Source organism: Fistularia commersonii, chromosome 25, assembly GCF_037954325.1.
Source record: "Fistularia commersonii isolate RoL2024-O1a breed Wild chromosome 25, RoL_Fcom_v1.0, whole genome shotgun sequence".
Classification (NCBI taxonomy): Eukaryota; Metazoa; Chordata; class Actinopteri; order Syngnathiformes; family Fistulariidae; genus Fistularia; species Fistularia commersonii.
Window position 1 is genome coordinate 5,645,307 of NC_141308.1, and position 23,263 is coordinate 5,668,569.

At 39.4% G+C, this 23,263-nt stretch overlaps 1 protein-coding gene across 4 annotated transcripts in view; it reads left to right on the forward strand.

The window, feature by feature from the left end:
* The window catches only part of cacna1eb (calcium channel, voltage-dependent, R type, alpha 1E subunit b), a 65,098-nt gene that overhangs the window by 1,423 nt on the left and 40,412 nt on the right, over positions 1-23,263 (forward strand). For 3 of the 4 annotated variants that reach the window (XM_086172140.1, XM_086172142.1, XM_086172141.1), the window contains exons 2-5: positions 748-1,189; positions 6,370-6,629; positions 11,797-11,903; positions 12,431-12,570. In XM_086172140.1, coding sequence (XP_086028266.1) covers positions 786-1,189; positions 6,370-6,629; positions 11,797-11,903; positions 12,431-12,570 — 911 coding nt within the window. In that variant the 5' untranslated portion in view covers positions 748-785. Of the gene's footprint in view, positions 1-747; positions 1,190-5,747; positions 6,088-6,369; positions 6,630-11,796; positions 11,904-12,430; positions 12,571-23,263 lie in introns of those variants that run through there. The other variant, XM_086172143.1, reaches the window with a different exon arrangement.

Genomic DNA, 23,263 nt, shown 5'->3' on the forward strand with positions numbered 1-23,263 from the left:
ACCATGTTTCTTGAAAGCTTACATCAAGTTTAGCTTTAAAAGTATTTTCCTCTCCTGGTAGCACAAGTATAATTTTTTTAATAACATCAAACCAAATTAGTATAAGCCTATCATATTCATCTGCTCATATTTGTATATTGCATATTGTGAAATCCCAAACTTGCTGTAATGTATGTTTTTTTGTGAGATATGACTTTATTTGGTTAAATTTCAAAGCTTTTTTTCACACAGAACAAATGGAACTATCACTGCTGAGAACCCCAGAATGATTATTTGTTATCCTTAAAATTGGCAGGTGAAGAATTGTTTTACACAGACAACTGAAAACTAATAGCAAACCCAATAGCACACAAAAATTATGGCACAGAAGGCTGCAGTCAGTTAGTTTTTGTGGTAAAGATAGCCATTCTATCTCTGGTTTAAGGTACCAACATTTGATTTCCAGCAATCCATTGTAAGTATAGAGAACATGTAAATTCATTTTGATCTAATGTTGCAATTTATGAATGTATACTTTTCTTTCAACTGTCAGTAGTAGCTGGTATCGTAGGACAAAATGTTTTTTAATTTGTTATTCCTGCAAAGGCAGACGAACAACCTTGTTTATTTACAATGATAACACAGTAGATGGATTGTTGTTATATCAGCCAAAGCAGCAAACTGCATCTCTGTACAGTCTTGTCAGTGACTGTAAAGACATTTCATTTATCATTCTTTTCCCTCTTCCTTTTTCCTTTCCAAATTTAGCATTATGGTGAAAAGGCCAACTCCCAACCTCCGTCAACATGCTTACCAGTTCACATCAGTCCCTTTTCCTCCCACCCAAACTCAATTCTCCAACCAGTTGTGGCCCAGGGGGGCCGCAGCATGTCCAGTCCTCCCTGTCCCTCCCCGAGCCTGAAGCTTGGAAGATACCCGGCTCCTCTCCTCGTCCCGGCCTGGTACAAGGAGCCCGCTCCTGCTCACTGCAGGTCCCTCATGCCTCCCATGAGTACCTGGAGCTGCCCACTCGAGCAGCAAGCTTTGACGTGTCTTGTGCTCGAGAAGATTCTGACCAGGGTTCAGGGTCTCTGAGCCCCCACAGTATATTACGGCGCCGTGGTGGACTGGTGGAGCAGAAGGACATCATCATGGCTCACCAAGCTCACAAAATCCAGAGCACACCCCAAGCCCGCAGGAAGGAGTGGGAGTAAGTATAAAAAAGATTCAGAGGCAAGAGGTTTCTTTCCAATTGTGTTGCATTGAGACGATGACACGGAGGAGGATGAAATTACCAGTGTAAGAATGCAGCATGTGCAGTATAACTTTTCAACCTGTTGAACCACTTTGGATATGTCATCACAAACATGGAGTGGGAAGCTTTGTTTTAACCTACGCTTTTTGAATTGTTTCACTTGTAAGCATAGCACTTATGGCCATAGGCACACTGTTTTTAATTTATATCTTTTGGGATAAATCAGTTAACATGCCCCTAATATCCATACTATTGACTAAATGCGTCTGATAACAGGCTGAAATGAATTTGAAATTGAGCAGTCCTCTATTTTGGATCACAAGGTTTTAAAGAAAAAAGGAAGAGACACACAAAATATTGATTAAACAAGGACGGAGGTACATAGTACAAGGCAGCACATCCCCATTTCTGTAAAAGTTTGACTTATTAATTGATAAAATAGCTCCGAAGTTGTTTCGGTCATGTGACAGATATCAGTCATAGTAAAAATAATCCAGGACCATAACCCCTCTGAAACCTTGCCGGTTATGTTTCTCTCCACACCCACTGAATTTAGTGGACACATCAGACAGAAGAAGCAGGATATGTAAAGCTGTCAAATACAATTTGAGGGTGATTTAAAGTAACCCACTGGATTGATAGGACTCAGTTTATCAACATCCAGGTCATCCATGTCATGGTTAATCATTGATCATTGTTTATTCTAACAACTATTTATGTTTTGCAATGTAAACATATTGACTGGTGTTGCAACGGCTATGATCCCACCTCAGATTAGTTATCATTATTTAAATGCAGGGGCTCTGAAACTACGATTTAGTTACAATCAGGGGATTGCTTGATACAAATAACAAGGTCACAAGTAATAGAAAATTACATCTTTTTCAATGATGACATATCAAACAAATGACCTTAATATGAGTAAAATGTTTCTTTTGAATAGGCATTTGCTGTGTAAATACTTATATTGCTGTATTTTTCATCAGCGGCATTCTTTTTTTTTTTTTTTTAGCTATATATTTGTAGCTTGCTGATTGTTATTTTTCTGTAGAAAAATTACAAGTAGATTACATCATTATAATTATTATTCAAGGATTATCAAGAAATTACAAAAAATGTAGCTTGAAAATACTCAAGATCTAGCTCTCATTCATTCATTGTTTTCACTTGTTATTTCTTGTATGCAAGTTTGCAAGAGCGCTCCCAGCTGACATTGGCAGGAGAAGCCAGGCTTCACCCCGGACTGGTCACCATTCACTGTCGATGCTACAGACAGAGACATATAACTATTAACACCTATGGACGGTTTAGAATATTCCCATAGCCGCATACTGTCAGGCTGCTTAAGGAAACAGGAGAACCCAGAGAAGACCCCCTGAAAGGCAAAACCTGCAGACTCCAAACAGAAATGAGCCTATTGTGCACTAGAATCAAATCGTTAACCTTTTTGCTGTGAATTGGGTATGGCATCACTGTGTTGCCACTAAATTGACATTTAGCAAAGTTGTATTGTCTTGTATGGCTGATAGTCCATTAGGGCCTATCACAAAATGGTGCTGTGACTGTGAGCCTCTCAACAGGTCATGATAAGGTTTATGACCCAACTGAGAGTTGTCATCGGGGTATAAATATAATACTTTGTTTTTCTCGCTACAAAAGGTCCATTTGAGAGGACGCTCAATAGAAGCAATGCATACGCACAAGCTTTTGATGCAGAGATTATTAATCATTGCAGCAATGAATCACTTAACCAGTTCCCACGTCTTTCACTGGGAAGGTTCTTAGTTGATTTGATTTATTTATGTCTATATAACCGTGGTGGTTGTGGTTGACCGTAATCAGATGCTGAGTTTTGTTATCAATGGAGGAGCTGAGTGTGCTTGCCAATGAACTTTTAAACTCTACAGCCACATTGCTCTGATTATCTGCTTCTCACCACTCGAGTGTGGAGAGGTACTCCATCAGCATATCACCAGAGCCACCAACACGCCAACAAGTATCCCCCTTCCCCCGAGTCTCCCCGCTTTCTCTTTACTCTACTGTACCTCCAACATCCACTCGAAATCCACTCGTCATTGTCTGTTTTGGTTGCGCTTACATGCTGGGCAACTCAAGAGCTGACTGTTCTTTCCTGATTGCAGCCGTGTGCGTACAATTTTGAGTCAGTCTGTAAGGGGGTGGTGGCATGAGAAGCTATAGCACACCATGAACACGGAATATCAAAAACACAGAAAAGAAGGCTCGACGACTTCGGAACAATACATGCACTGTGGTTATTTGTCCATTAGGGGACGCTAGGGAATCATAGTAGAGGAACAGCAGCACGAGAAGATGCTTTTGGAGCTCAGCGTTTGAGTTAGAGCACTTGTTCCGTCCTGCAAACCCAAATGAGCAAAACTGAAACTGGTAATCATATAAGGTGCAGGTTGATGGATCATGCGTTTTCATTTCTATGAAGAAGACCATCTTCTCCTCACAAACTGAACTTTTCCTCGGGGTTTCGGGATTCAAGAGTTTAGTATACTGTGCAAATGTCCGTCCCTTGCATTCCAGCCATAGCTCCTCCATAGATCTGTCTCAACATAAATGGTCCCAGCAAATAGGACTGATATAAACGGCAGTTATTGGTCAAATTAAACCCATATACCTCAGCACTAGAGGATGTCTGTTGCTAGGAAACAGAGAGAAAAATAAAATGCTAAAACCACTTGAGTCAGTGTTGGGTGAAAGGCTCTCTGCAATTATATAAATGCTCTTCAGAGTTCTGGCACAAAGTACCCCATTAACGTTTTAACTTGCATTTCACCCGCAACCTCCCTTTATCTTCTTCGCGCTGAATAAAAGGAGTTCTCAGTACTTTATCACGGTCAAAATTTGGCTTAATTATTAAGTTTGGCTGGAGCTTTTCTCCTCTTTCCCATGATATGTTTACAAAGCTATTTTCAGAAGCCTTCGGGTAGGCTGCAAGCATGGGGAAACGAAAAGCCAAGCGGTCTTAAAACAGGCAAGTCTGCACCTGGTCCTCGGCACACTATAGTGGATGATAGCTGCACAGAATGCTCAAGTTTGTCCGTCAATAATGTTCAATGATCGAGGGGTGTTTGTGCATCTGTTTGTCAGGGGAAGGCGATTTTCAGTAGGAAGAGGTTGCTCTTTTGTGAAACATGGCTTTTGTTGGCAGAAATGAAAAGAATGGAACAGGAATTCAACTGAGCTATGTCGCTATGGAAACAACAGCAAGGAGAGAGTGCGAGGCAGAGCAAGAGATTCACTGTTTGCAGGGATGGACAAATATTTTTGTTTGGCAATGTAGATTATATTTCCTTGTAATGAGTGCTTATGTAAGTTTCTCGAAATAGGAAACAAGTAAACACAAGGTATTTGGGAGGTATGTTAATAGATTTTGCAGCGCATCAACTGTATATTACATGGTAGTTTTATGCAGATGAGTGAGAGGAGGCAACGGTTTTTGAAGGGACTTATTCATAGATCATTTTTAGTTATCTTTTTTTCTTCTCCCCCAGATTTCTACTGGTTTGCCAAGCAAAAATTTGTCAGTCTCTTGGCTGCTTTCACGATCTCCCGCAGTTTGAAATGTTAGAGGCCACCCGTGTGCATACTACAACACCTGCATTGAGCTGCGCAATTGTCCATCTACAGCAGAGAGGGTTATTTGTGTCAGGATATCAAGAGGACTAATTCTGCGGTCGATATCCGCCTAATGATTGCACTTAGCATTTCCCTAGCACAAGGCAAGCAACAACTGAATAATGTCATGTCTGTGGGGGCTGAAGTGGTCATCTTCAGGGAACAGTGTGGAAGGGGGGAGAGTAGCAGATGGAGTGAGAGATCCCAGTTGCCTAATGAGGTCTCACTTGTGGCACTGAAAGAGAAAAAGACCCGGCTTTCTTCTTTACTCCCTAAAAAGGGAGCAGCCCTAAGATCTATTTCATGCTCTATTTTTACGCTTGACTTTTACTCCAATATTAGCACAATGGCCTAGTTTTTAAATGTTTTAATAGTACAAGTCTTTTTCCATTAACAAAAATGACATTACTTGCTGACTATCAGTCGGTGATCTCCGAATCAAGCAGAAGAAATAATTAAAGCTTCACCATAAATCACACAAAGATATCAGACGGCTGGATTTCTGCTCCACTTATTTATTGCCCTTTTCCTTTTCCTGTATTTGCTTCTGGCACAAGTGTTAAATATATTTTCACCCCCACCCCGTGCTTGAGAGCCCACAAACATCGTTATGTAATTGTTTGCACTGTCCACGCAGCCCACTGTATATAGCAGATGAAAAAAAAAAATCGTCACTCTCACTCAACAAACTCCAATTGCTATGGTAACTAAATATATGTCCCTCCTCTTCTCCAGCTCTCATTCAGTTCGATTTTGAAAGCGCGGTCATGAAATAATGTGGGAGGGTGCTACTGGTGCTTATGCGCTCCCGGCTGCGAGATAAGTTTACGCGCAGGTGATCGGAAGTCACGTCTCATATGACAATCCAAGCATTTTTGATTGAGACGTACTGAGCAAACGCGCTCGTAAAATGCGTTATACAGGATTTCTTTTTTAAATTATTTGATCGATTGTTTTTTTTTTTGCTGATTTTTTTTTTCTTTTTTTTTGCGAGATCTTTCGATTGACTTGTGGATGAGATGCGTAAAGTTTGCGAAGACTTTCTTTGGATCCTTGTATTTAAAAAGCCCAGTTTTGTTTTTGATCACGCAGCTCCCTGCCTGTCAGATCGAAAGTGCATCGGATTTTGATTGGAAATTTCAAGGTTAACTCGCTGGATCTGTTTTCGCCGGTCGCTGCTCGAGTTTGGAGGCGCTCCTCTCACGGTAAAAGTTGCCCAGAGCTGATCGTACCGCGCCGTTTTAACTAATGGGATAACGGATATGCGGTTTTTTTGTTTCTTTTTTTTTTCCAAACCTGTGCGCCTCAACCGACATTTAAAGTAAAGCATACGCCAACTGAAGGGTTATTTCTTGTGGATATGGAGTGCTAAGCGACTGCAACGGCCGCGGGATATCTTGGCGCTTTAAAGCTGTCTTTGTTTTGAACATTAGAAGTCATCCTAAGTGAAAACCGTTGAAGGCGACGCTCTCCTCATCTCTTTGCAGAATGGCTCGGTTCGGAGACGAGTCCGCTCCCAGCACTATGGACTCTGGGGAAGGAGACTTGGAAGGCGGTGGGGACGCGCAGGAGGCGGCGGCGGGACTGACGGCGTCTATGAAACAAGCCAAGGCGCAGCGGGCCCGAACTATGGCTCTATACAACCCCGTCCCCCACCGGCAGAACTGCCTCACCGTCAACAGGTCGCTCTTTATATTCGCAGAGGATAACATCATCAGGAAATACGCGCGGCGAATCATCGAGTGGCCATATCCTTTTAACCCAAGTTGTTGTATGCAAAGTTTACTGCGCTTTTGAGCCGCGGTGTGTTCAGCACCTCGGACAGCGCCGAACGGCGGGCGAGGCGCTTTACTTCTGCATGATCAGGAAAAACGTAGAAAATTGCACATTTATTTTACATGGTTTTTCGCATTTCGTTTGTTTTTAGGATCTCCCTTACCCCAAGCTGATTGTTTGATCGATAAACATTTCCATGCGTTCATTCCCTGTTATCTCAAATACACTTTTTATTAGAACAGGTCTTATGATTATCTTAAGTGCTTTTTTTTTCAAGTTGACAGTGACATTTTAAATGAATAATTGTAATGATGGGTACACGCAAGTATGCCTCAGTCATGGATATATGCGTGTCTGAAGGGGTGTGCTTGTAGTTTTGGTCCTACATGTGCTCCAGTGCTGGCAGAAGACAGAAAGTAAGCATGTGGTGATCATTAGAAGCAGCTCTGCTCGCTGTGGGGGTGGCATGTAGGCACATTGCTGCTGCCTTAGTGCTCATTGGAATATGAACCTGGTCATGTGTAGGAGTCAGTTCAAATCAAGCAGCCAGCATTTCTCTCCTTTCTGCTGCATCGGCCAACACTATCTTGCTGTGTTTTTCCAGCAAATTCATATGGCCCGGAGACAGAATGTAGGCCATATGGATTCACAGTAACCTCGCCGAAGTCAGGTCACATACAATCATTAGTGCAACATGTTCTCCCAAAACTTACCTTATTTTAGTTTAAAATATAATACACCTAGCCACATTTACAGCTCACCATCCAGTTCACATATCTCACCGCTATTCATCCTGCCTTACACTCCCTTCTGTGTGGGATGCCATTCTCTCATACTTGTTTAACCACTGGCTCTGTGGATGAGTGGGAGAAGGGCTAGTGGTCAAGACTTGTTGGCCAATGGCAGCTTGGCTGTGTGATTGTCTGGAACATAATAGCAGAGGTATGTGGGAGAGAACTGGCCAGTTGTACTGTGTTGGATTGTGGGCTGCATCGACAACACATGGCAGTATTTACCGAGCTAGATGAACACGTTTCTTGCCCAGGATCAGTACGTTTAATTGAAAACATTTATATAATTCCAAAGCGGCGCTTATATTTAATGGCATGATGCTGCACGAACTCATCTTATTGTCTTTGATTAGGATTGTCAAAACTTAATTCCATCAGTGTTGCCCTGCACTAAAAGGCTCAGTTCTTTTAAGGGTTGATACAAATTATTGAGAAAGTGCTCCTTGAAAAGGCTCAACAAACAAGTAATTTTACAATAATTGCATGTTTACATAACTTGCTGCTGTTTGTACAGGTTTGCTGTGATTTCTATTTTATTTCACAGATTTATTTATTTATTCTTTCAGTGTATTTATATTTATGACCTGGTTGCTTAAAACAAACTTATCATTTTGAATACCACAGATGGCTGGATAAAAAACATTGTCCAGGTGTACAATTTCCGTGATGCTATAACAATTAGGATTTCATTACTTTAAATGGGATTTTAACCGTTTTAATATTTATACTATCTGCAAAAGAGATTCATTTCATTCTTCTAAACAGACTAGCTGCTGAAGCCCAGTTTCTCAGCTCATTGTCGGCTGTGAAAATATTTAACTTCAGATGAATGCTAATGTAATTAACAAAGTAAATGAAAACACTGGAAATGTTGCTGATCTCACAGAAGTAGGTTAAACCTTTATTCTTACACTTAACACATTTGTATATTTGTAGATAAAGTAGACTCAGGATCTTTGGCTTTCCTCAAGTTTTCCTCAAACCCTCTCAGTTGTACTGCTTTACAATTTTCCTCCCTCTTTTCATTCCAAACAACTTTGTCCTAAAATTGATAGAACTGGTGAAAGATGCAGGGCAGAACAGTTTATAAATCTGTTCTAAATAAGTCTGAATGTATTTGACCTAAACAGGCCAATACCTGCTTGGCCACTGGAAGACAGGACATCAGCCAAGTGGTATTGACAGAATAGGGGAAATATATTAATTATTTCAGTCTAAAGCTATTTTCAGCCACTTTCAGCAGCAACAATGTGAACTTGTCAATGTGAATCAGTTTGGGTCCCAGAGGTGTCCGTCTCAGCACTCCTCTGTGAGTCACTGACCCCATTTCACTCAAAGCAGGGACATTAATATCAAGGAGTGGATACCTCATGGGAACTCCAAGGGACTGAAAGCACATACAAGTGTTGAGGCACATATATTCACACATGCTTTAGCACACACAACTGTGGACCCAGGCCAAAAAAAAAGTAAATTTCTTTTATGGAGTATGCGAAATTCCCCAAGGCACTGATGTTGATTAAAATGACACATTCACACTTTGTCTCTCACTATGGACCATAATTGTTTAATTTCTCACACTGCCCTGTTTCCCTACCTGTATGAGAAATTATAATTTCACAGTCAAAAAAAGAATGACCTTTAAAAAATCAAAGAAAAAAAAAAAAACACAGCTAATAATGGCAGATAAGTCATATCTATAGTGAAATTTCTGCACTTGTCAGACTTGAAATTGTGGACTTTGGAAATATTCAAGCCCTTTAAATATGTGTGTGATCTGACAGTGAAAGAGATTCTCAGATGAGATGAGATGAGATGAGAACAACTTTATTTATCCCAAAGGAAAGTGTTGTGCCAGAGTTTCAAGTAAAAAACACAACAGTAATAGATAATAGTAGAAAGGAGGATGATATGAATCCTCATATCAAGGATGATATGATGATATGAATATTAATTATACAATTATATTAATTATACAACACATACTGTATAGATGTTTTAGGTTTGTTTAAGTTTATTCTTTCAACTGGAGTCATTTCAACTGTTCTTTTTTCTCTATTGAGGAAGATTTTATTTATTATCTACAAAATGCAAGGAACCAGAGCAAGATGTGTTGAACTTTGCAATTGTATTTGCAATATTATATCAATATGGATAGAATTGAGAGTGTTCTACTGGCCATCTTTTTAAAACTTAACATAATTGCTTGTCAGTGTACTGATTAGATAGTTTTGATTAAGAATCTTGAACATATTCGTGTACATGGTTCGTCCATGAACTGTAAAATTTGCGTTTGAGAGAGAGAGAGAATGAGATGAGATGAGAACAACTTTATTTATCCCGAAGGAAATTGTTGTGCCAGAGTTTCAAGTAAAAAACATAACAGTAATAGATAATAGTAGAAAGGAGGAAGAAAGTTCGGAGGAGCGGTGTTGCCCAGAAACATTTGTTACTCGAGTGCTGCACTCAAACTATCTATTACATACAGCTGTTTGACATTACAGTCACTTTTGAAATTTTTAAAAGTGTGAATTAGTCAAAAATTTCAGAAGACATTCTTGAACATTTTTTCATCTTGTTTATCATGATGGATGACAGGGCGACACTGTGGTGCAGTGGTTAGCGCTTCGGCCTCACAGCATGAAGGACCCTCGTTCGATTCTGACAAGGGGACCTTTCTGTGTGGAGTTTGCATGTTCTCCGCATGTTTGCGTGGGTTTCCTCCGGGTTCTCCGGTTTCCTCCCACAGTCCAAAAACATGCAGCATGTTAATTGGAAGGAAATTGGGAAAATTGCCCAGAATTAGTGGGTGCGTGAATGGTTGTCTGTCTGTATATGTGGCCCTGTGATTGACTGGCGACCAGTCCAGGGTGTACCCCGCCTCTCGCCCAATGACAGCTGGGATAAGCCCCTGCATCCCCTGTGACCCTTAGTCGGATAAACATAGGTTGGTTGGATGGATGGATGGATGCATGGATGGATGGATAACAATCACAGTCTCACACTCTCCAAGATGATGTTTCTAGACAGACCAAGTTTTCTTTTACCATCTGTCCAAGAAATTTTAATAATGAAAATAGCATATCTGAATTTTGTAGAAAGTAATTATATTTGCATTTCTTTTAATTGTGACTTTTTCTCATTTGATTAAGATCACAACCAGGCATTGTTTGAGTGTAGTTACGTTTCTTTCATAGCAAGATTTAAGATAGTTTTGACTTATAAATTGCTAAACTGACAAATTCAAATATTTTGTTTTGTGTTGTCAGTTGGAGCAGCCAAAAGAATTATAAGAAGTAAGCTGTAGTTTTGTATTGTGGAGTTGGTAAGTCCAAGGTGATTCCCCAGCACTCACTTTCCCCCCCAACCTGTTCTCTTGAAAAGCTCTTCCTCATGAAAAGCACTTTGATGGGTTGCCATGGATACTGCAATTTCTGTAACAGATTTCTTCCCATGCAAGAGAATCTGAATCATAACATAATTCACCTGTCATTTAATCATCCATCTCTCCAGATTTCTTTTCTATCAACAAAACTTGGCTCACTTGCGAATACATGCAGAATCTCTTATAATCTATATTTGATGCTAACAATATCGTGCATCTTGTTAGTAATGGTATAAAAATTGCCCAGATGTGTGAATGAGAGAGTGTCCCTATATGTGGCTCTGCGATCCACTATCGACCGGTCCACAGTGCACCCACCTCTCACCCAATGACAGCTGGCATAGGCTCCAGCATCCCCACAACCCTTAATGCAGGAAAAGCGGTAGAAAATGGATGGATGTTAGTAATGGTAAGGCTGAACATTATTGAAAACGACATATGACATTTAGAAACCCCTTTCTCATATCTTTGGTGGCATCAGGTAGAAAGCGTAAGTTTGTAAATGTCATACAAATGTATCTTTATACTTGTCCTGCAATACAATGTACTGTGAAAAGAACAGTTGCAAATGTATATTTGTCTGATACTTCAAATCATTCACCAAATATTATATGTCAAATCTGACCTTAATCCTTTTCAACACCAATTTAGGCACTAAAACAGTGTGTAAAATTTGTCAAACTCCACTGATTTTATGAAAGATCCAAAATATCATTATCAACAGTAGTGTCACAATATTGGATACATTTCTTTCCTTCCTCTCTGCAGAAATTTGTTCTTAAACCTCATGAGTTACTGTTTTATTATACTTGTTTGTGCAATGAATTGCTTAACATATATCTTTCATAGAACATATCTTTTTTTGATATTATACCTATCCATGATTATATAATTTTTTCTTTGGCTTGAAAAGTTTCCAATGTGTTATGATGTCAGCATCTACCTTGACTTTGTGGTCAATACACCGTTTGAGTACATGATCCTGGCCACAATTACTGCCAACTGTGTTGTCTTGGCCTTGGAGCAGCATCTCCCTGGAGAGGATAAAACCCCAATGGCAAAGAGACTGGTGAGGTTAAATCATTTTCACAGCAGAAAAGTAGATGTTTGTAGCGCACTATCATCTGAGATCTGCTATTGATAGAAAACAAACCAGACTGAGGAATTTCACATTACATCGACATTAAACTACAAGAGTCAGCAAAGGACTGTCAAGAAACTATTCTGCGTCTATCTATGCTATAAATAGCATAGATATCTTTATTTTTTCTGTTCAGGTTCCTTGGTTGTAATACTATGGATATCAGAGGTAGGGAGCTGTTGAACATTAATACAGTTTACACCTGTATATTATGATTTAATTGATTACAAATATGATGTATCCTATGCTTGCGGCAGTTACTTTACTCTCCAGGACTTACACACATACACAAACGCCCAGTTGTTTGTGAGTAGAACATGGTCTGTAATTGCAGGTTTTTGTGTTTCCAGAAATTGCAACCTACAGATCATTGTTTTGACATTTTTTTTCAAGACTAATATTACAGTAATTTGTTCACTACAAAATACACTGCTGACCTGTGATTATTTCTGCAGGAGAAGACCGAGCCATACTTTATTGGAATCTTTTGCTTTGAGGCAGGAATCAAGCTGGTGGCCCTTGGTTTTGTTTTTCATAAAGGGTCCTACCTGAGAAATGGCTGGAATGTCATGGATTTCATAGTTGTGCTCAGCGGGTGAGTATATATTTTTTTCTCTTGTTGTGGTGACGCAATCTTAACTGACATTTAAGGAGTTTGTTGTTAATGATTACACAAACTATTTCATGCATTGGTTAGACCTTCTTTTGGAGAACATTTGAGAGACAGTTATCCACTACACTGGCAAAAGCCTTTTTTTCACCTTAATGTATGTCTCTTAGCATTATCAACCTTTGTTCAAGTTAAATAGGGACATTAAATATGGCTCATTTATAATATCTGATTTAGTTTGAAAAAATCCGAAGTACCCAAACAAGTAATTTGCTATTATTTTATTAGCAACCGAATGGGTTAGGACCAAGGGAAAGGTGAGGGAAAATTAACATGTGCCACTTTGTTTAAGTGAGACAAACAATGAATTGATACAGAAAAGAGTAAATGTTGGCTGTTCCAAGACACCGTTTTGGCTTATGAGTTTAAATCTGATAGAAGGATTATCTGTACATAATCCAGAAATAATGCCTGGCTGATTGCATTAGTATAAAATATATAATAGGATCACCTGTTCAAATATGGGCCCAGTTTTTTCCCTTAATGTTACTGTGCTACTGCATTACCACATTTTATTTTTGTAATGCATTTAAATCTGCATAGTATTTCAATTACAAGGTAACACAATCTGAGACTTTTTATCCACATTTTACTTTTCTGTCACTTCATGTCACCTTTATAAGGCAACGAGAAGTGTTTACTCTCAGCTACTGTATATCTTATTCATAAGTTATAGAACTACCTTTTTATCAAAATCCTTACTTTTACTAAAATATTTTGATACACTGTTTACTTGTCTCACACCAGACATACTTGTCTGCTTGTGCTCAGTTGCCAGGAGGAAAAAGAAGAGGTGCCAATTTTAATATTCTTTTCTCCTGGGCCCCTGCTATGCTTTTTTTGGACACTTGATGGATGATTTTGTCACTCTTGGAAATGCACTGGTATAAATAATAACACCACTGACAGCTCCATTCCATTAAAAGGAGCCCTGATAAACATCATCAATTATACCTTTTATTGCCTGTGTCAGAATTCTGTGAAAGGGGTCTGACTACTTTTAAATTAAGTTGAGAGTACTGTTATTGATGTTTGAGAGTGAATGAAGCTTTGAAATATTAATGTTTAGAGGGGAAGAAATGCCTTTATTGTCACCTACAGTTATACATAGAGCACAAATCAGCAAAATTTGACCACTGCATTTAACCCGTCATGGGTTGCGACCCATTGCGATCTATAGCTATACTGGCAATAAAATGATTAGGCTTTCTTTGTATTTTATTTTGGCCCTTTCTAAGAGACAGTTACTACCTAAGGAAAACTGATGATCAAGAAGATGACATTTTCCCAAATTTGTTTGAGTTTGTGATCTTAATTGCATAAGTATCAGTTCAATGAAGAAACAAATTAATTTAAAACTTTAAAAGCACTTCTTCGATATTGAGATTCCCAGAGACTGCAATTGTACTCGATTAGCGGTCACTGTAGTTAGAATGTTATTGTTTTTTTCATTTTGATTAATCTTGTAAGCCGCATAAAATAGTAATCCTGCACATTCAAAACCTGTCATGGGTCATAACTAGGAGCCTGCAAATTGTCTACCAGTCGTATACAGTTACAAATATTTTTGGTTTTTCTGAATAACTATTCTTATATTGCGTGACACTTTTAAAGTTTGAACATTTGAATTAAGCAATATCAGTCAGACATACTTTCATCATATTGAATTCTTTAACTGTGCAGTTTTGAAAGTGTGGGTCCATAATAATAATAATGGAGTTGTTCTGGAATTTCAGTGCACAATAAAACAATGTGCTTTGATTGGACCGCCTTTGACTCTAGACTGACCAGTTCTGAAAAGAGGATTCTGTCTTTTGTAGACTTTTTTCTTTTGTTTTCAGGAAACGGGGTGTATACAAATGCTATCTCTGATTGTCTCCCTCCTTAATAAATACTTGATTATTGCTAGATATTATATCAAGTATTTAAAACCACCATGGCCTTGAGGATGTATTTACAGATACTAGTGCTCAAAGAGCATAGTTGTCTCCAATTTTTCTTGGTTCAGCCTACCTCAGCTAATGCAGAGACATCCCTTGCCATTTTCTATCTCAACATGCACAAATGTAACTAGGATGTTCATTCAGACTAATTATTCTCATCGTATGTTCAATGTTTTTAATGTTGGGTTTGCAGGGCTGTTAACTGCCTACATACAATAGATGAAACCAAAATTCTTCCGCAATAGCTCACTCTGATGTGTTTTGACCTTACTGTTGTCAAAAAAATTCAGTGATAGTCCCTCATCTTAGAAATTTGGCAGTAATGAATGTCATGGTCTAATCTGCTACTGATCAATCTGTAGAAACCACCTGACAAGTAAGGATGAAGACAGATCTTGATTGGCCCGTCTATTTGAAGAAATATAAAATACAGAACGTCTTCGAATTACTATAGTCTGACCAGTTGACCCTGTAGTTTTTTTATGGTTTCCATAGTTTAAAAAAAACTGTTTTTGTATACACCTAGATTGTATGCAACTAATGGCTGTGTGAATGGGTGAATGTGAAATCCAGTGTAAAGCACTTTGAAACTATCACCTAATGAATGAGCAATTAAGTGGAGACCATGTACCAGTTGCACATTTAAGTCACAGGCTCTATTGGTGATCATTATTCCTCACTTCAATATTTATCTTTCTTAGACTCAGAAACTGCAATGTGTGAATGGCACAATTTTGTGTAAAATCCTCTATGAACGATCCATCCATCAACTTCTTCCACATATGGGGGTTGGTTCATGGGGGCAGCAGCTAGAACAGAGGCCCCTCTCTCCAGAATGTCCTGGGTCTTCTTCAGGGCCTCCTCTTTGTAGGATATGCCTGGAACACCACCCAGAGAGGGCTATGGGAGGCATTTTGACCAGATGCAAAGCCACCTCATGGGACTTCTCTCAATGCAGAGGAGCAGTGGCTCTGCTCTGAGTCCCTCCTTAATGGCAAAACTTCTCTCCCTATCTCTAATGGAGAGCCTGGACACCCTGTGGAGAAAACTCATTTTGGCTTCTTTTGTAATCTGTGACTTTACTCTTTTGGTCACAACCCACAGCTCGTGACCATAGGTGCGGGTGATAATTTAAATCGACTGGTAAATTATGAGACCTTCTTCGCCATGTCAGACCGATGGAGAGTCTGCGTCATTGCTGATGCTGCTCCATCCTTCCCCCACTTGTGAACAAGACCCCGAGATACTTGAACTCCTCTACTTTGGGCAGGACCTCATCCCTGACTTGGAGGGGGCACTGCACCTGTTTCTCACTGAGAAACATGGTGTCGGATTTGAAGGTCCTGATACTCATCCCGGTCACTTCACATTTGGCTGCGAACTGAAATCGGTCTGATGAAGCCAACAGAACTGCATCATCTGCAAAATTAGAGACTTGATCCTGAATCTCATGTCGTTGGGATTGAGGTCTTGAAAATATACCTTTCAGCGATCCACAGCATCTTGAGTTGAGGTCAGCAGCCCACCATCCCCAGAATATGCACAGTGTTCTTGGTGCGCTGCTTCCCCCTCCTGAGTTGCGAGAAGGTGAACCAGGATTTCCTGGGATCCCTCCAGAAATGGTTCTCCATGGCTTAGCCAAACTCCTCCCATGCCCGAGTTTTTTCCTTGGCAACCACCGAAGTGGCATGCTGCTTGGCCTGCTGGTACCTGTCAGCTGCCTCCGGAGCCCCGCAGGCCAGAAAGGACTGACGGGACTCCTTCAGTTTGACAGCTTCCTTCACCTCCGTTGTCCACCAACAAAATTAGGGTAACTGCCTATACAGGCACCACGTTACAGCAACAGCTCTGGTCTACCGCCCCAACCATAAAGGGACGGAATATAGCCAACTCAATGTTCCCTACCACCCCCAGGATATAGTTGAAGCTCTGCTGGAGGTGGGAGTTGAAACTCTTTATGACAAGGGACTCTGCCGGATGTTCCCAGTAGACCCTCATGTTATGTCTGGGTCTGCCAAGTCTGATAGGCATCCTCCCCATCGGAGCCAACTCACCACCAGTTGGTGATCAGTTGACAGCTCAACCCTTCTTTTCACCCGAGTGTCCAGAACGTGTGGCGGCAATTGCGAAGACACAATCTCAAAGTGGCTCATTGAAACGTGATCTGTTGGGGTGTGGGTGTGTTGTTGCCATATATGCACACCTTTATGTTTGTCATGGACAGTCTATGACAAGCACAAAAGTCCAGGAACACAAGACCACTTGGATTCTGAGGTGTCCCAGACCCAGAGGGGAGTCCCCAGTAGGAGTGCTCTCTAGAAGCCCCAAAAGGGATGCCAAAACTGGTGGGTAGTCTGAACTGCTGTTGGGTGCATAGGCACAAACAGCAGTCAGAACCAGTCCCCCCATCTGAAGGCAGAGGAGGCCAGCCTCTTAGCTAGTGGGTTGAACCCCAACATACAGGAGCTGAGCTGAGGGTCAACCAGTTTGCCCACCCCTGCCTGGTGCCTCTCACTGGGGGCATCCCCAGAAAGAGAGTCCAACCCCTCTTAAGGAGACTGCTTCCAGAGCCTAAGCTATGTGTTGAGGTGAGTCCACCTATATCTAGCTGAAACCTCTCTGCCTCGCAAAGCATGCTCGCATGCTTCTTTAACATATTATTTTTGGATGGATGACACTTAGGTCTGATTTGTGTAATAGCCTCATGCTCTTGGTGTAATGGCAGCGCCTAGTGTATAAAACAAAATACCCATTTAATTTGTTGTGATGAAGTAGGAAAAAAGAAAACAAAGGGATGAAATATCTTCATCGTGGGCAGTAAACATTATACGGTAAATATTGACTTTTGGTACCTTGATGTTGTCTGACCATTAGAACAAAAATAAATCCTTCTTTAATCGCACACTATGCCAAATATTACTTCAGAATGTGTGCGTGCATGCGTCTTGTGTATATGTTTATGCGGTTGTGCGCATGTTCTCTTTTAATATTGATTTTGGTTGAACTCTATGATGAATTATAAACTCGACTGATTTTGTAAGGGAAAAAAAGATTTAAATTAAACCTCAGCTAACTGATTTTGCAATTAGTTTTGACAGAATTCATTTTTCGTTTACCAGGGTGTGGCTAGTGAAGCAAAAGATTAATTTCAGACTCCGATTGTCAAGTTTTGTTTATGCATTCATGCATATGACACTGCTTCTATCAACATTGATATGTTTGCACTGCTTGCACACACTGTAGTTAAAAGGCTTCCAGATGCTCCACATCGTGCCTAATATTATGTCAATGTGGTCAACAATGGTCAGGTCAATTTTCAATTTTTTTTGTGTTTGTATGTTTTTCTTTATATGTGTATAAATAATATGCATACAAGTTTATATATATCCTACAGTACAAGCATCCACAAGGAAACACAACATAAATGCAGGAAATGTGTTCCCATGGCACCACCAGTCAGTGATAGGTGGGTGGATAAGTGGATTGGCAGTTGTGTCTAAAACCTGCTTAAGCTCGCCCCCAGGACCTCTGTGAATTAAATGTGAATGCAGCGCTTGAAATGTTATGCAAAACCATAGAAATGCGGATAGACGATTGAGAGGAAGGGATGTAAAAAGAGAGGGAATGTGATGGGGGAAGAGAAGAAAATGAGGGAAAAGACAAATGGAAAGAAGAATTTAGAGACATATTTCGTCCCCTGAAAGACTTGATATAGTGAATTAATTGTACAGGGTGAAACCACTGGTATGCTGTTTATTAAGTGTAGAATATTTTGCATTGAGGGGAAAGTGCTGTTAGAATGTGTTATGTTTCCTTTTAACCTTACACCAACATCTTCCCCTTGTTCTGCTGCTTTTATTTCTGTCTGTCTTTTTCATTCTCTCTGTTTATCTCTGTCTTCCTCTTATTTTCTCTCTGCCTTTTACAGAAAACAAATATAGGCCTTTTGTTTGTATGTATGTTTATGCTACATCATTGCTGTAACTGCCCTCAGGGGACAGATATTTTTTTTTTATTTGACATTGAATTTATGTGACAGAACAACCTTTAAAGAGTTCTGAATGTCTGGTTTAAAAAAAAATATATCAGCGATTAGCTTTAATGATTGCAGTTTTAGGTTACTTTAAGCCTCTTTCGTTAAGTTTGCAGCAAATGATTTCTCTGTCCGTGTTCCAGCAAATTGGTAATTTGTCAAACGAAACAAAGTCGTGTTCAGAACAAAATAATTGGCAAGCTCATTATCCCAAAGCATTTAACTACTGCTCACAAGCATGGCTGATGCAACAAAAGTATCACGGTACATATGAAAAGTTCTGGATAGCCTTGTAAAAGTAAATAAAATTTACCCAAAAATAAAAATACTTTTAAATTTTTCGTGCCTTTATTTGGTGACATTTTTTATTTTAATTGCTTTTATGCTATTGGCAGTACAGATGTGGGGGCAATTATTCACTGGGATTTTTCTTTCCGAGGTAGTGATCAAAACACCAGGTCATGTTCAATCGTTGTGAAATCGTATCGTGGCAACTGGACTTAGTTTCTCTCCTTGAAGGCATTTCACAGCCATTTCATCCCAGTGGCCTCTCCTGTTCATCTTCGGCTTAGAACTGGGCTGAATTTTGTTGAATGTATTTCGTATTTGTTTTTGGTTTTGAATTATATTTGCAGCTTCAGTCTGACAGAAGAGTCCACAGACAAGGGTTAAGTGATAAGGCAAATATATTTATTTTGGAAGATATATCATTACCTTTTGTAACTTTTGAGCCCACTTGAAAATTCAAATTCAATAGAAAAGTAGCCTTGCTGTTAACTGACATGAAATGCTGTTTGACCAGTCTAGCTTACAATTTGCAACTAGTTTATCTATCTTATAATGGGAGATAAAGCAGGATGTAGTAGTTTTGTCTCACATAAGGCACTAGAGCATCACTTCTACTTGCCTTACTACTCCAATGACTGTATCACCAGTTACTGGGCTGCCAGGGGCCTGTTGGAAAATTTCAATAAATCATTAAACCTGATAAACTATTCTTTTAGTCTAATTTCATTGTGGCCAAGTTGTAATGAATCAGTAACTCACACTGTATTGATCAGCTGTAAAAAGGAACACAGTTTGGATGCAAGTGATGCACTTTATCCTCTCCAATTCCAAAATTGTTGACGAAAAATGCCGGATTCCAGCTGTCTCCATTTATGCACCAATTAGAGTTAAAGCTTATTTACTGTATTAGAAATGAATTCCTTTTCAGTATTAAATGCAAAAGGTTGTCCTAACGCTCCGATGCTCACAGATCACCTTGTGCAATTTCAGCCACAGCTGCAATTGGTAACGGACGACCTGGTTTCCTGCCACTTTCCGACACATTTTCTGGTAGAACATCTGCTGCTCTCTTCTTTCCTCACACACACACACACACACACACACACACACACACACACACACACACACACACACACACACACACACACACACACACACACACACACACACAAGTACTCAGAGTCTTTCTCACTCTGGTGGCCAAGAGCAAGTAAGTCAGACTTAAAAGAAAATACACATGTGTCATAAATGCCAGTTGGGAATTAAATTGAGGCCACTGGGCCAAGGCTGGCGGCGTTCATTCCTTTTCATATTAACAAATTGCAAGAAGCAAATCTGCTGGGACACTGAGCTCAATTAAAACCCTTAATCTGAGTGATGAGTGTGTAGCAAAAAGACCACTGTTTGTACAACCTATCCACAAACTAATTTAATTTACTGGTATTCCAAAAATGGTCACACCCATCTGATGACAAAAAGATTTGTTCAGGTGTACTTGACTCTTTGTTTAACATAAAAAGGTCCCCAAGTTGATTGGTCATGCATGTCAGATCTTATTGCTTCATTTAAAGGCCACAAAGTACAGTTTGTTTGCATGTCAGCATCACAGAAATAATAAGAAAATAAAAAATGCATTTGTAGAGCACACCTCCATCAAGGTGCTGCATAAGTGAGAAGGGTCACAAGTAGGTCACAAATGAATAAAACCACGCATTCAATTAATTTATTCTACCTGTCCTGAAGTGATGGATTTGAAGGGTTTAGAAACTGACATTACCAAATCAAATTAATAAGACGGTGTAATGCCACTGACTATTTTATTGATAGGAAGCAGCACCTTAAAGTCTCTCGTCCTAACAGAAAGACAGTAAAGACAGGCCACCACCAAAGTGTTATATTCAAATTTACTTAGTTTCGTAAGAACAGAGGCTACCACCTTTTGGATAGTTTGAAGGCCCTGGACACTCGTCTTTGGCAACCCAGATAAAAGGACATTACAATAATGTGCACTGACATGAATGTATGGATTAAGATCTCTGCATCCTTGATTTACAAGACAAGTCTGCGTCAAGCTATTTTCCCAAGATGAAAGAATGCAGCTCTGGTGACCTGTTACATGTTGAGATTGAAAGAATGTGTCCTCTAAAAGAACACACCAAGATTCCTAACTCTGTCACTGCTCCAAATTACAGTCATCCAAAGACAGAGTGAAATTATCATGCAGATGAGACAGCCTCATAGGTCCAAGGATAATCATTTCGGTCTTGGTTGAGTTCAGAAGCAGGAAATTTGCTAATATCCAGCTTTCAATTGCAGCCAGACAGGTACTAAGTTTATGTGAGAGAAGGGTTTCAGTTCAGTCGTCTATTCACCATGTGACATTTGTTTAAATTGTTGCTCTTTAGACAAGATGATAAAACTAGGTGGGAGTTGGGAGTGATTCATTAGCCATCTGGCACAAAGACAGAAAAGAAACCTCCTTGAATAAATGTATTCTCAGACAGCACATTGACATTTTTCTCTTTATGTTGTGGGCAGTTTGGTGGCACAGTGGTTCGTGCTACCATCGCACGGCAAGAAGTTTCCTGGTTTTATTTTGACTGAGGCCTTCCTGTGTGGAATTTGCATGTTCTGTGGGTCTTCGACTGGTTTTCTGGTTTCTTTACACAAACAAAAGACATGCAGTAGATTAGGTTTGAATGTTTAAGTTGTAGAGATAGCATTTAGGGAACTAAAAACATGTACAAAAGTTGCTCTTTGCTTCCAAAAAGCACTGGACCCAGCCGTACATAGAGACTTCTACGCAGAAACACCTCCCAAAAAATGCAGACATTCCTTCTCTGATTGCTGTTTGTGTGTGTGCTCTTTTTTTTTTTTTTTTTTCATTTTAACTGGAATTATTTTCCAATGTTCTATACGAGCAGTAAATACACAAACAGTACTCAGGCATCCAATGAATGTAAATAACTTTCGGGACAAGACCCCATGGTGCACTACAGGAGTTCTATAATTAGTCATCAAATTGAAAGTGTTAGAATATATATGCTAAAAGATCATTTTGTTAAACATTTCTAAATGTATATTCTTACAGTTATTCTAGTGATGGCATTACACATGGATTTGACAGAGAAACATGATAAAAACTGGAAGTGTACTGTATAATTTTTAGCATTCTTGTAAATTTTGATGAGTAAGAATGAGGGGGTTGAAGTTCCTGGAAACATCAACAGAGTATATTCTTTTGTTTGTTTGTTTATATTTAACTGGGGTTTTTATTTGTTACTGGAATTGTTATAGTTGGAAACTGATTGAATTAAGTTTTAAAACAGGGTTCTACAAATTAACAGACATTTCAACACTTACTCTTTCCTTTTCATCATATAATTTTCTTTAAATTTCTTTGCTTAATTATTCTAAAAGCTTTGTGCAGAATATGTATGGGTATAATTCATACTAGGCTTAGACTTCACTATCTCACACATATAGTCACCTTCAAACTCATAATGAACTGGTCCCTCTTGATATCAGTAAATACAGAAGTTCTCATTATAGGAACAAAATTTCAACTGAACCTTTTCCAACCCTTTACATCACACAATTCATAAATGGAAATTGTGAAATTGCAAGATCTTTTCAGTCTCTTTTGACCTGAGAGTTTCAGAGGACTGGTTGAGTTATTGTGTTGTCCTCATAACTTGACTCACATGCTACAGTTACAGATGCATTTTCATTGGAAAATTTGATACCTAGTCATTGTTTTCGGTAACAAATGGTGAATAAAGGCTTAATTTTCTTTGTGGATTCAAGAGAACATCATTTATTTTGCTATTTCTTTGAATGTTTTTATTAAATGGGTGTTTCATGAGCTTGAATTTTTCCCTGTATGCAGAATGATGTTATTCTGGTAATTACTATAGTTTTTGGTGTGCTCTCAGTGTAGGTGGAATTGTGTGGGAGAGGCTGTATTATATGCGTGTAATGAATTCAGCCTCTCCAGAGCCAGTTTGGTCCAATACTGTGTAACAGTGCTTCATATGAGGCGCCAACGAGAAAGAGATCCACATTTTAGTATGAACAATATCTCAGTGCAGGATTGGCAGGGAGCTACATTTGCAGAGGAGTACACGTGCATCATTTTCTCGTGTTACATTGGCTCATCTTTGCAATGGACAATGACATTCTTCATGCTTCTGCAGAGGTTTACGTCTCAGTGATATGTTACCTCTTGCTGTCACTACCGGTGCTTGATATTTATCAATGCAATGAAAAATATATAAACACCAAAATAATATATATTATGACATTAAAGAGAACTACAATTAATCTGACTGAAGACTTAATGGAATATATTGCT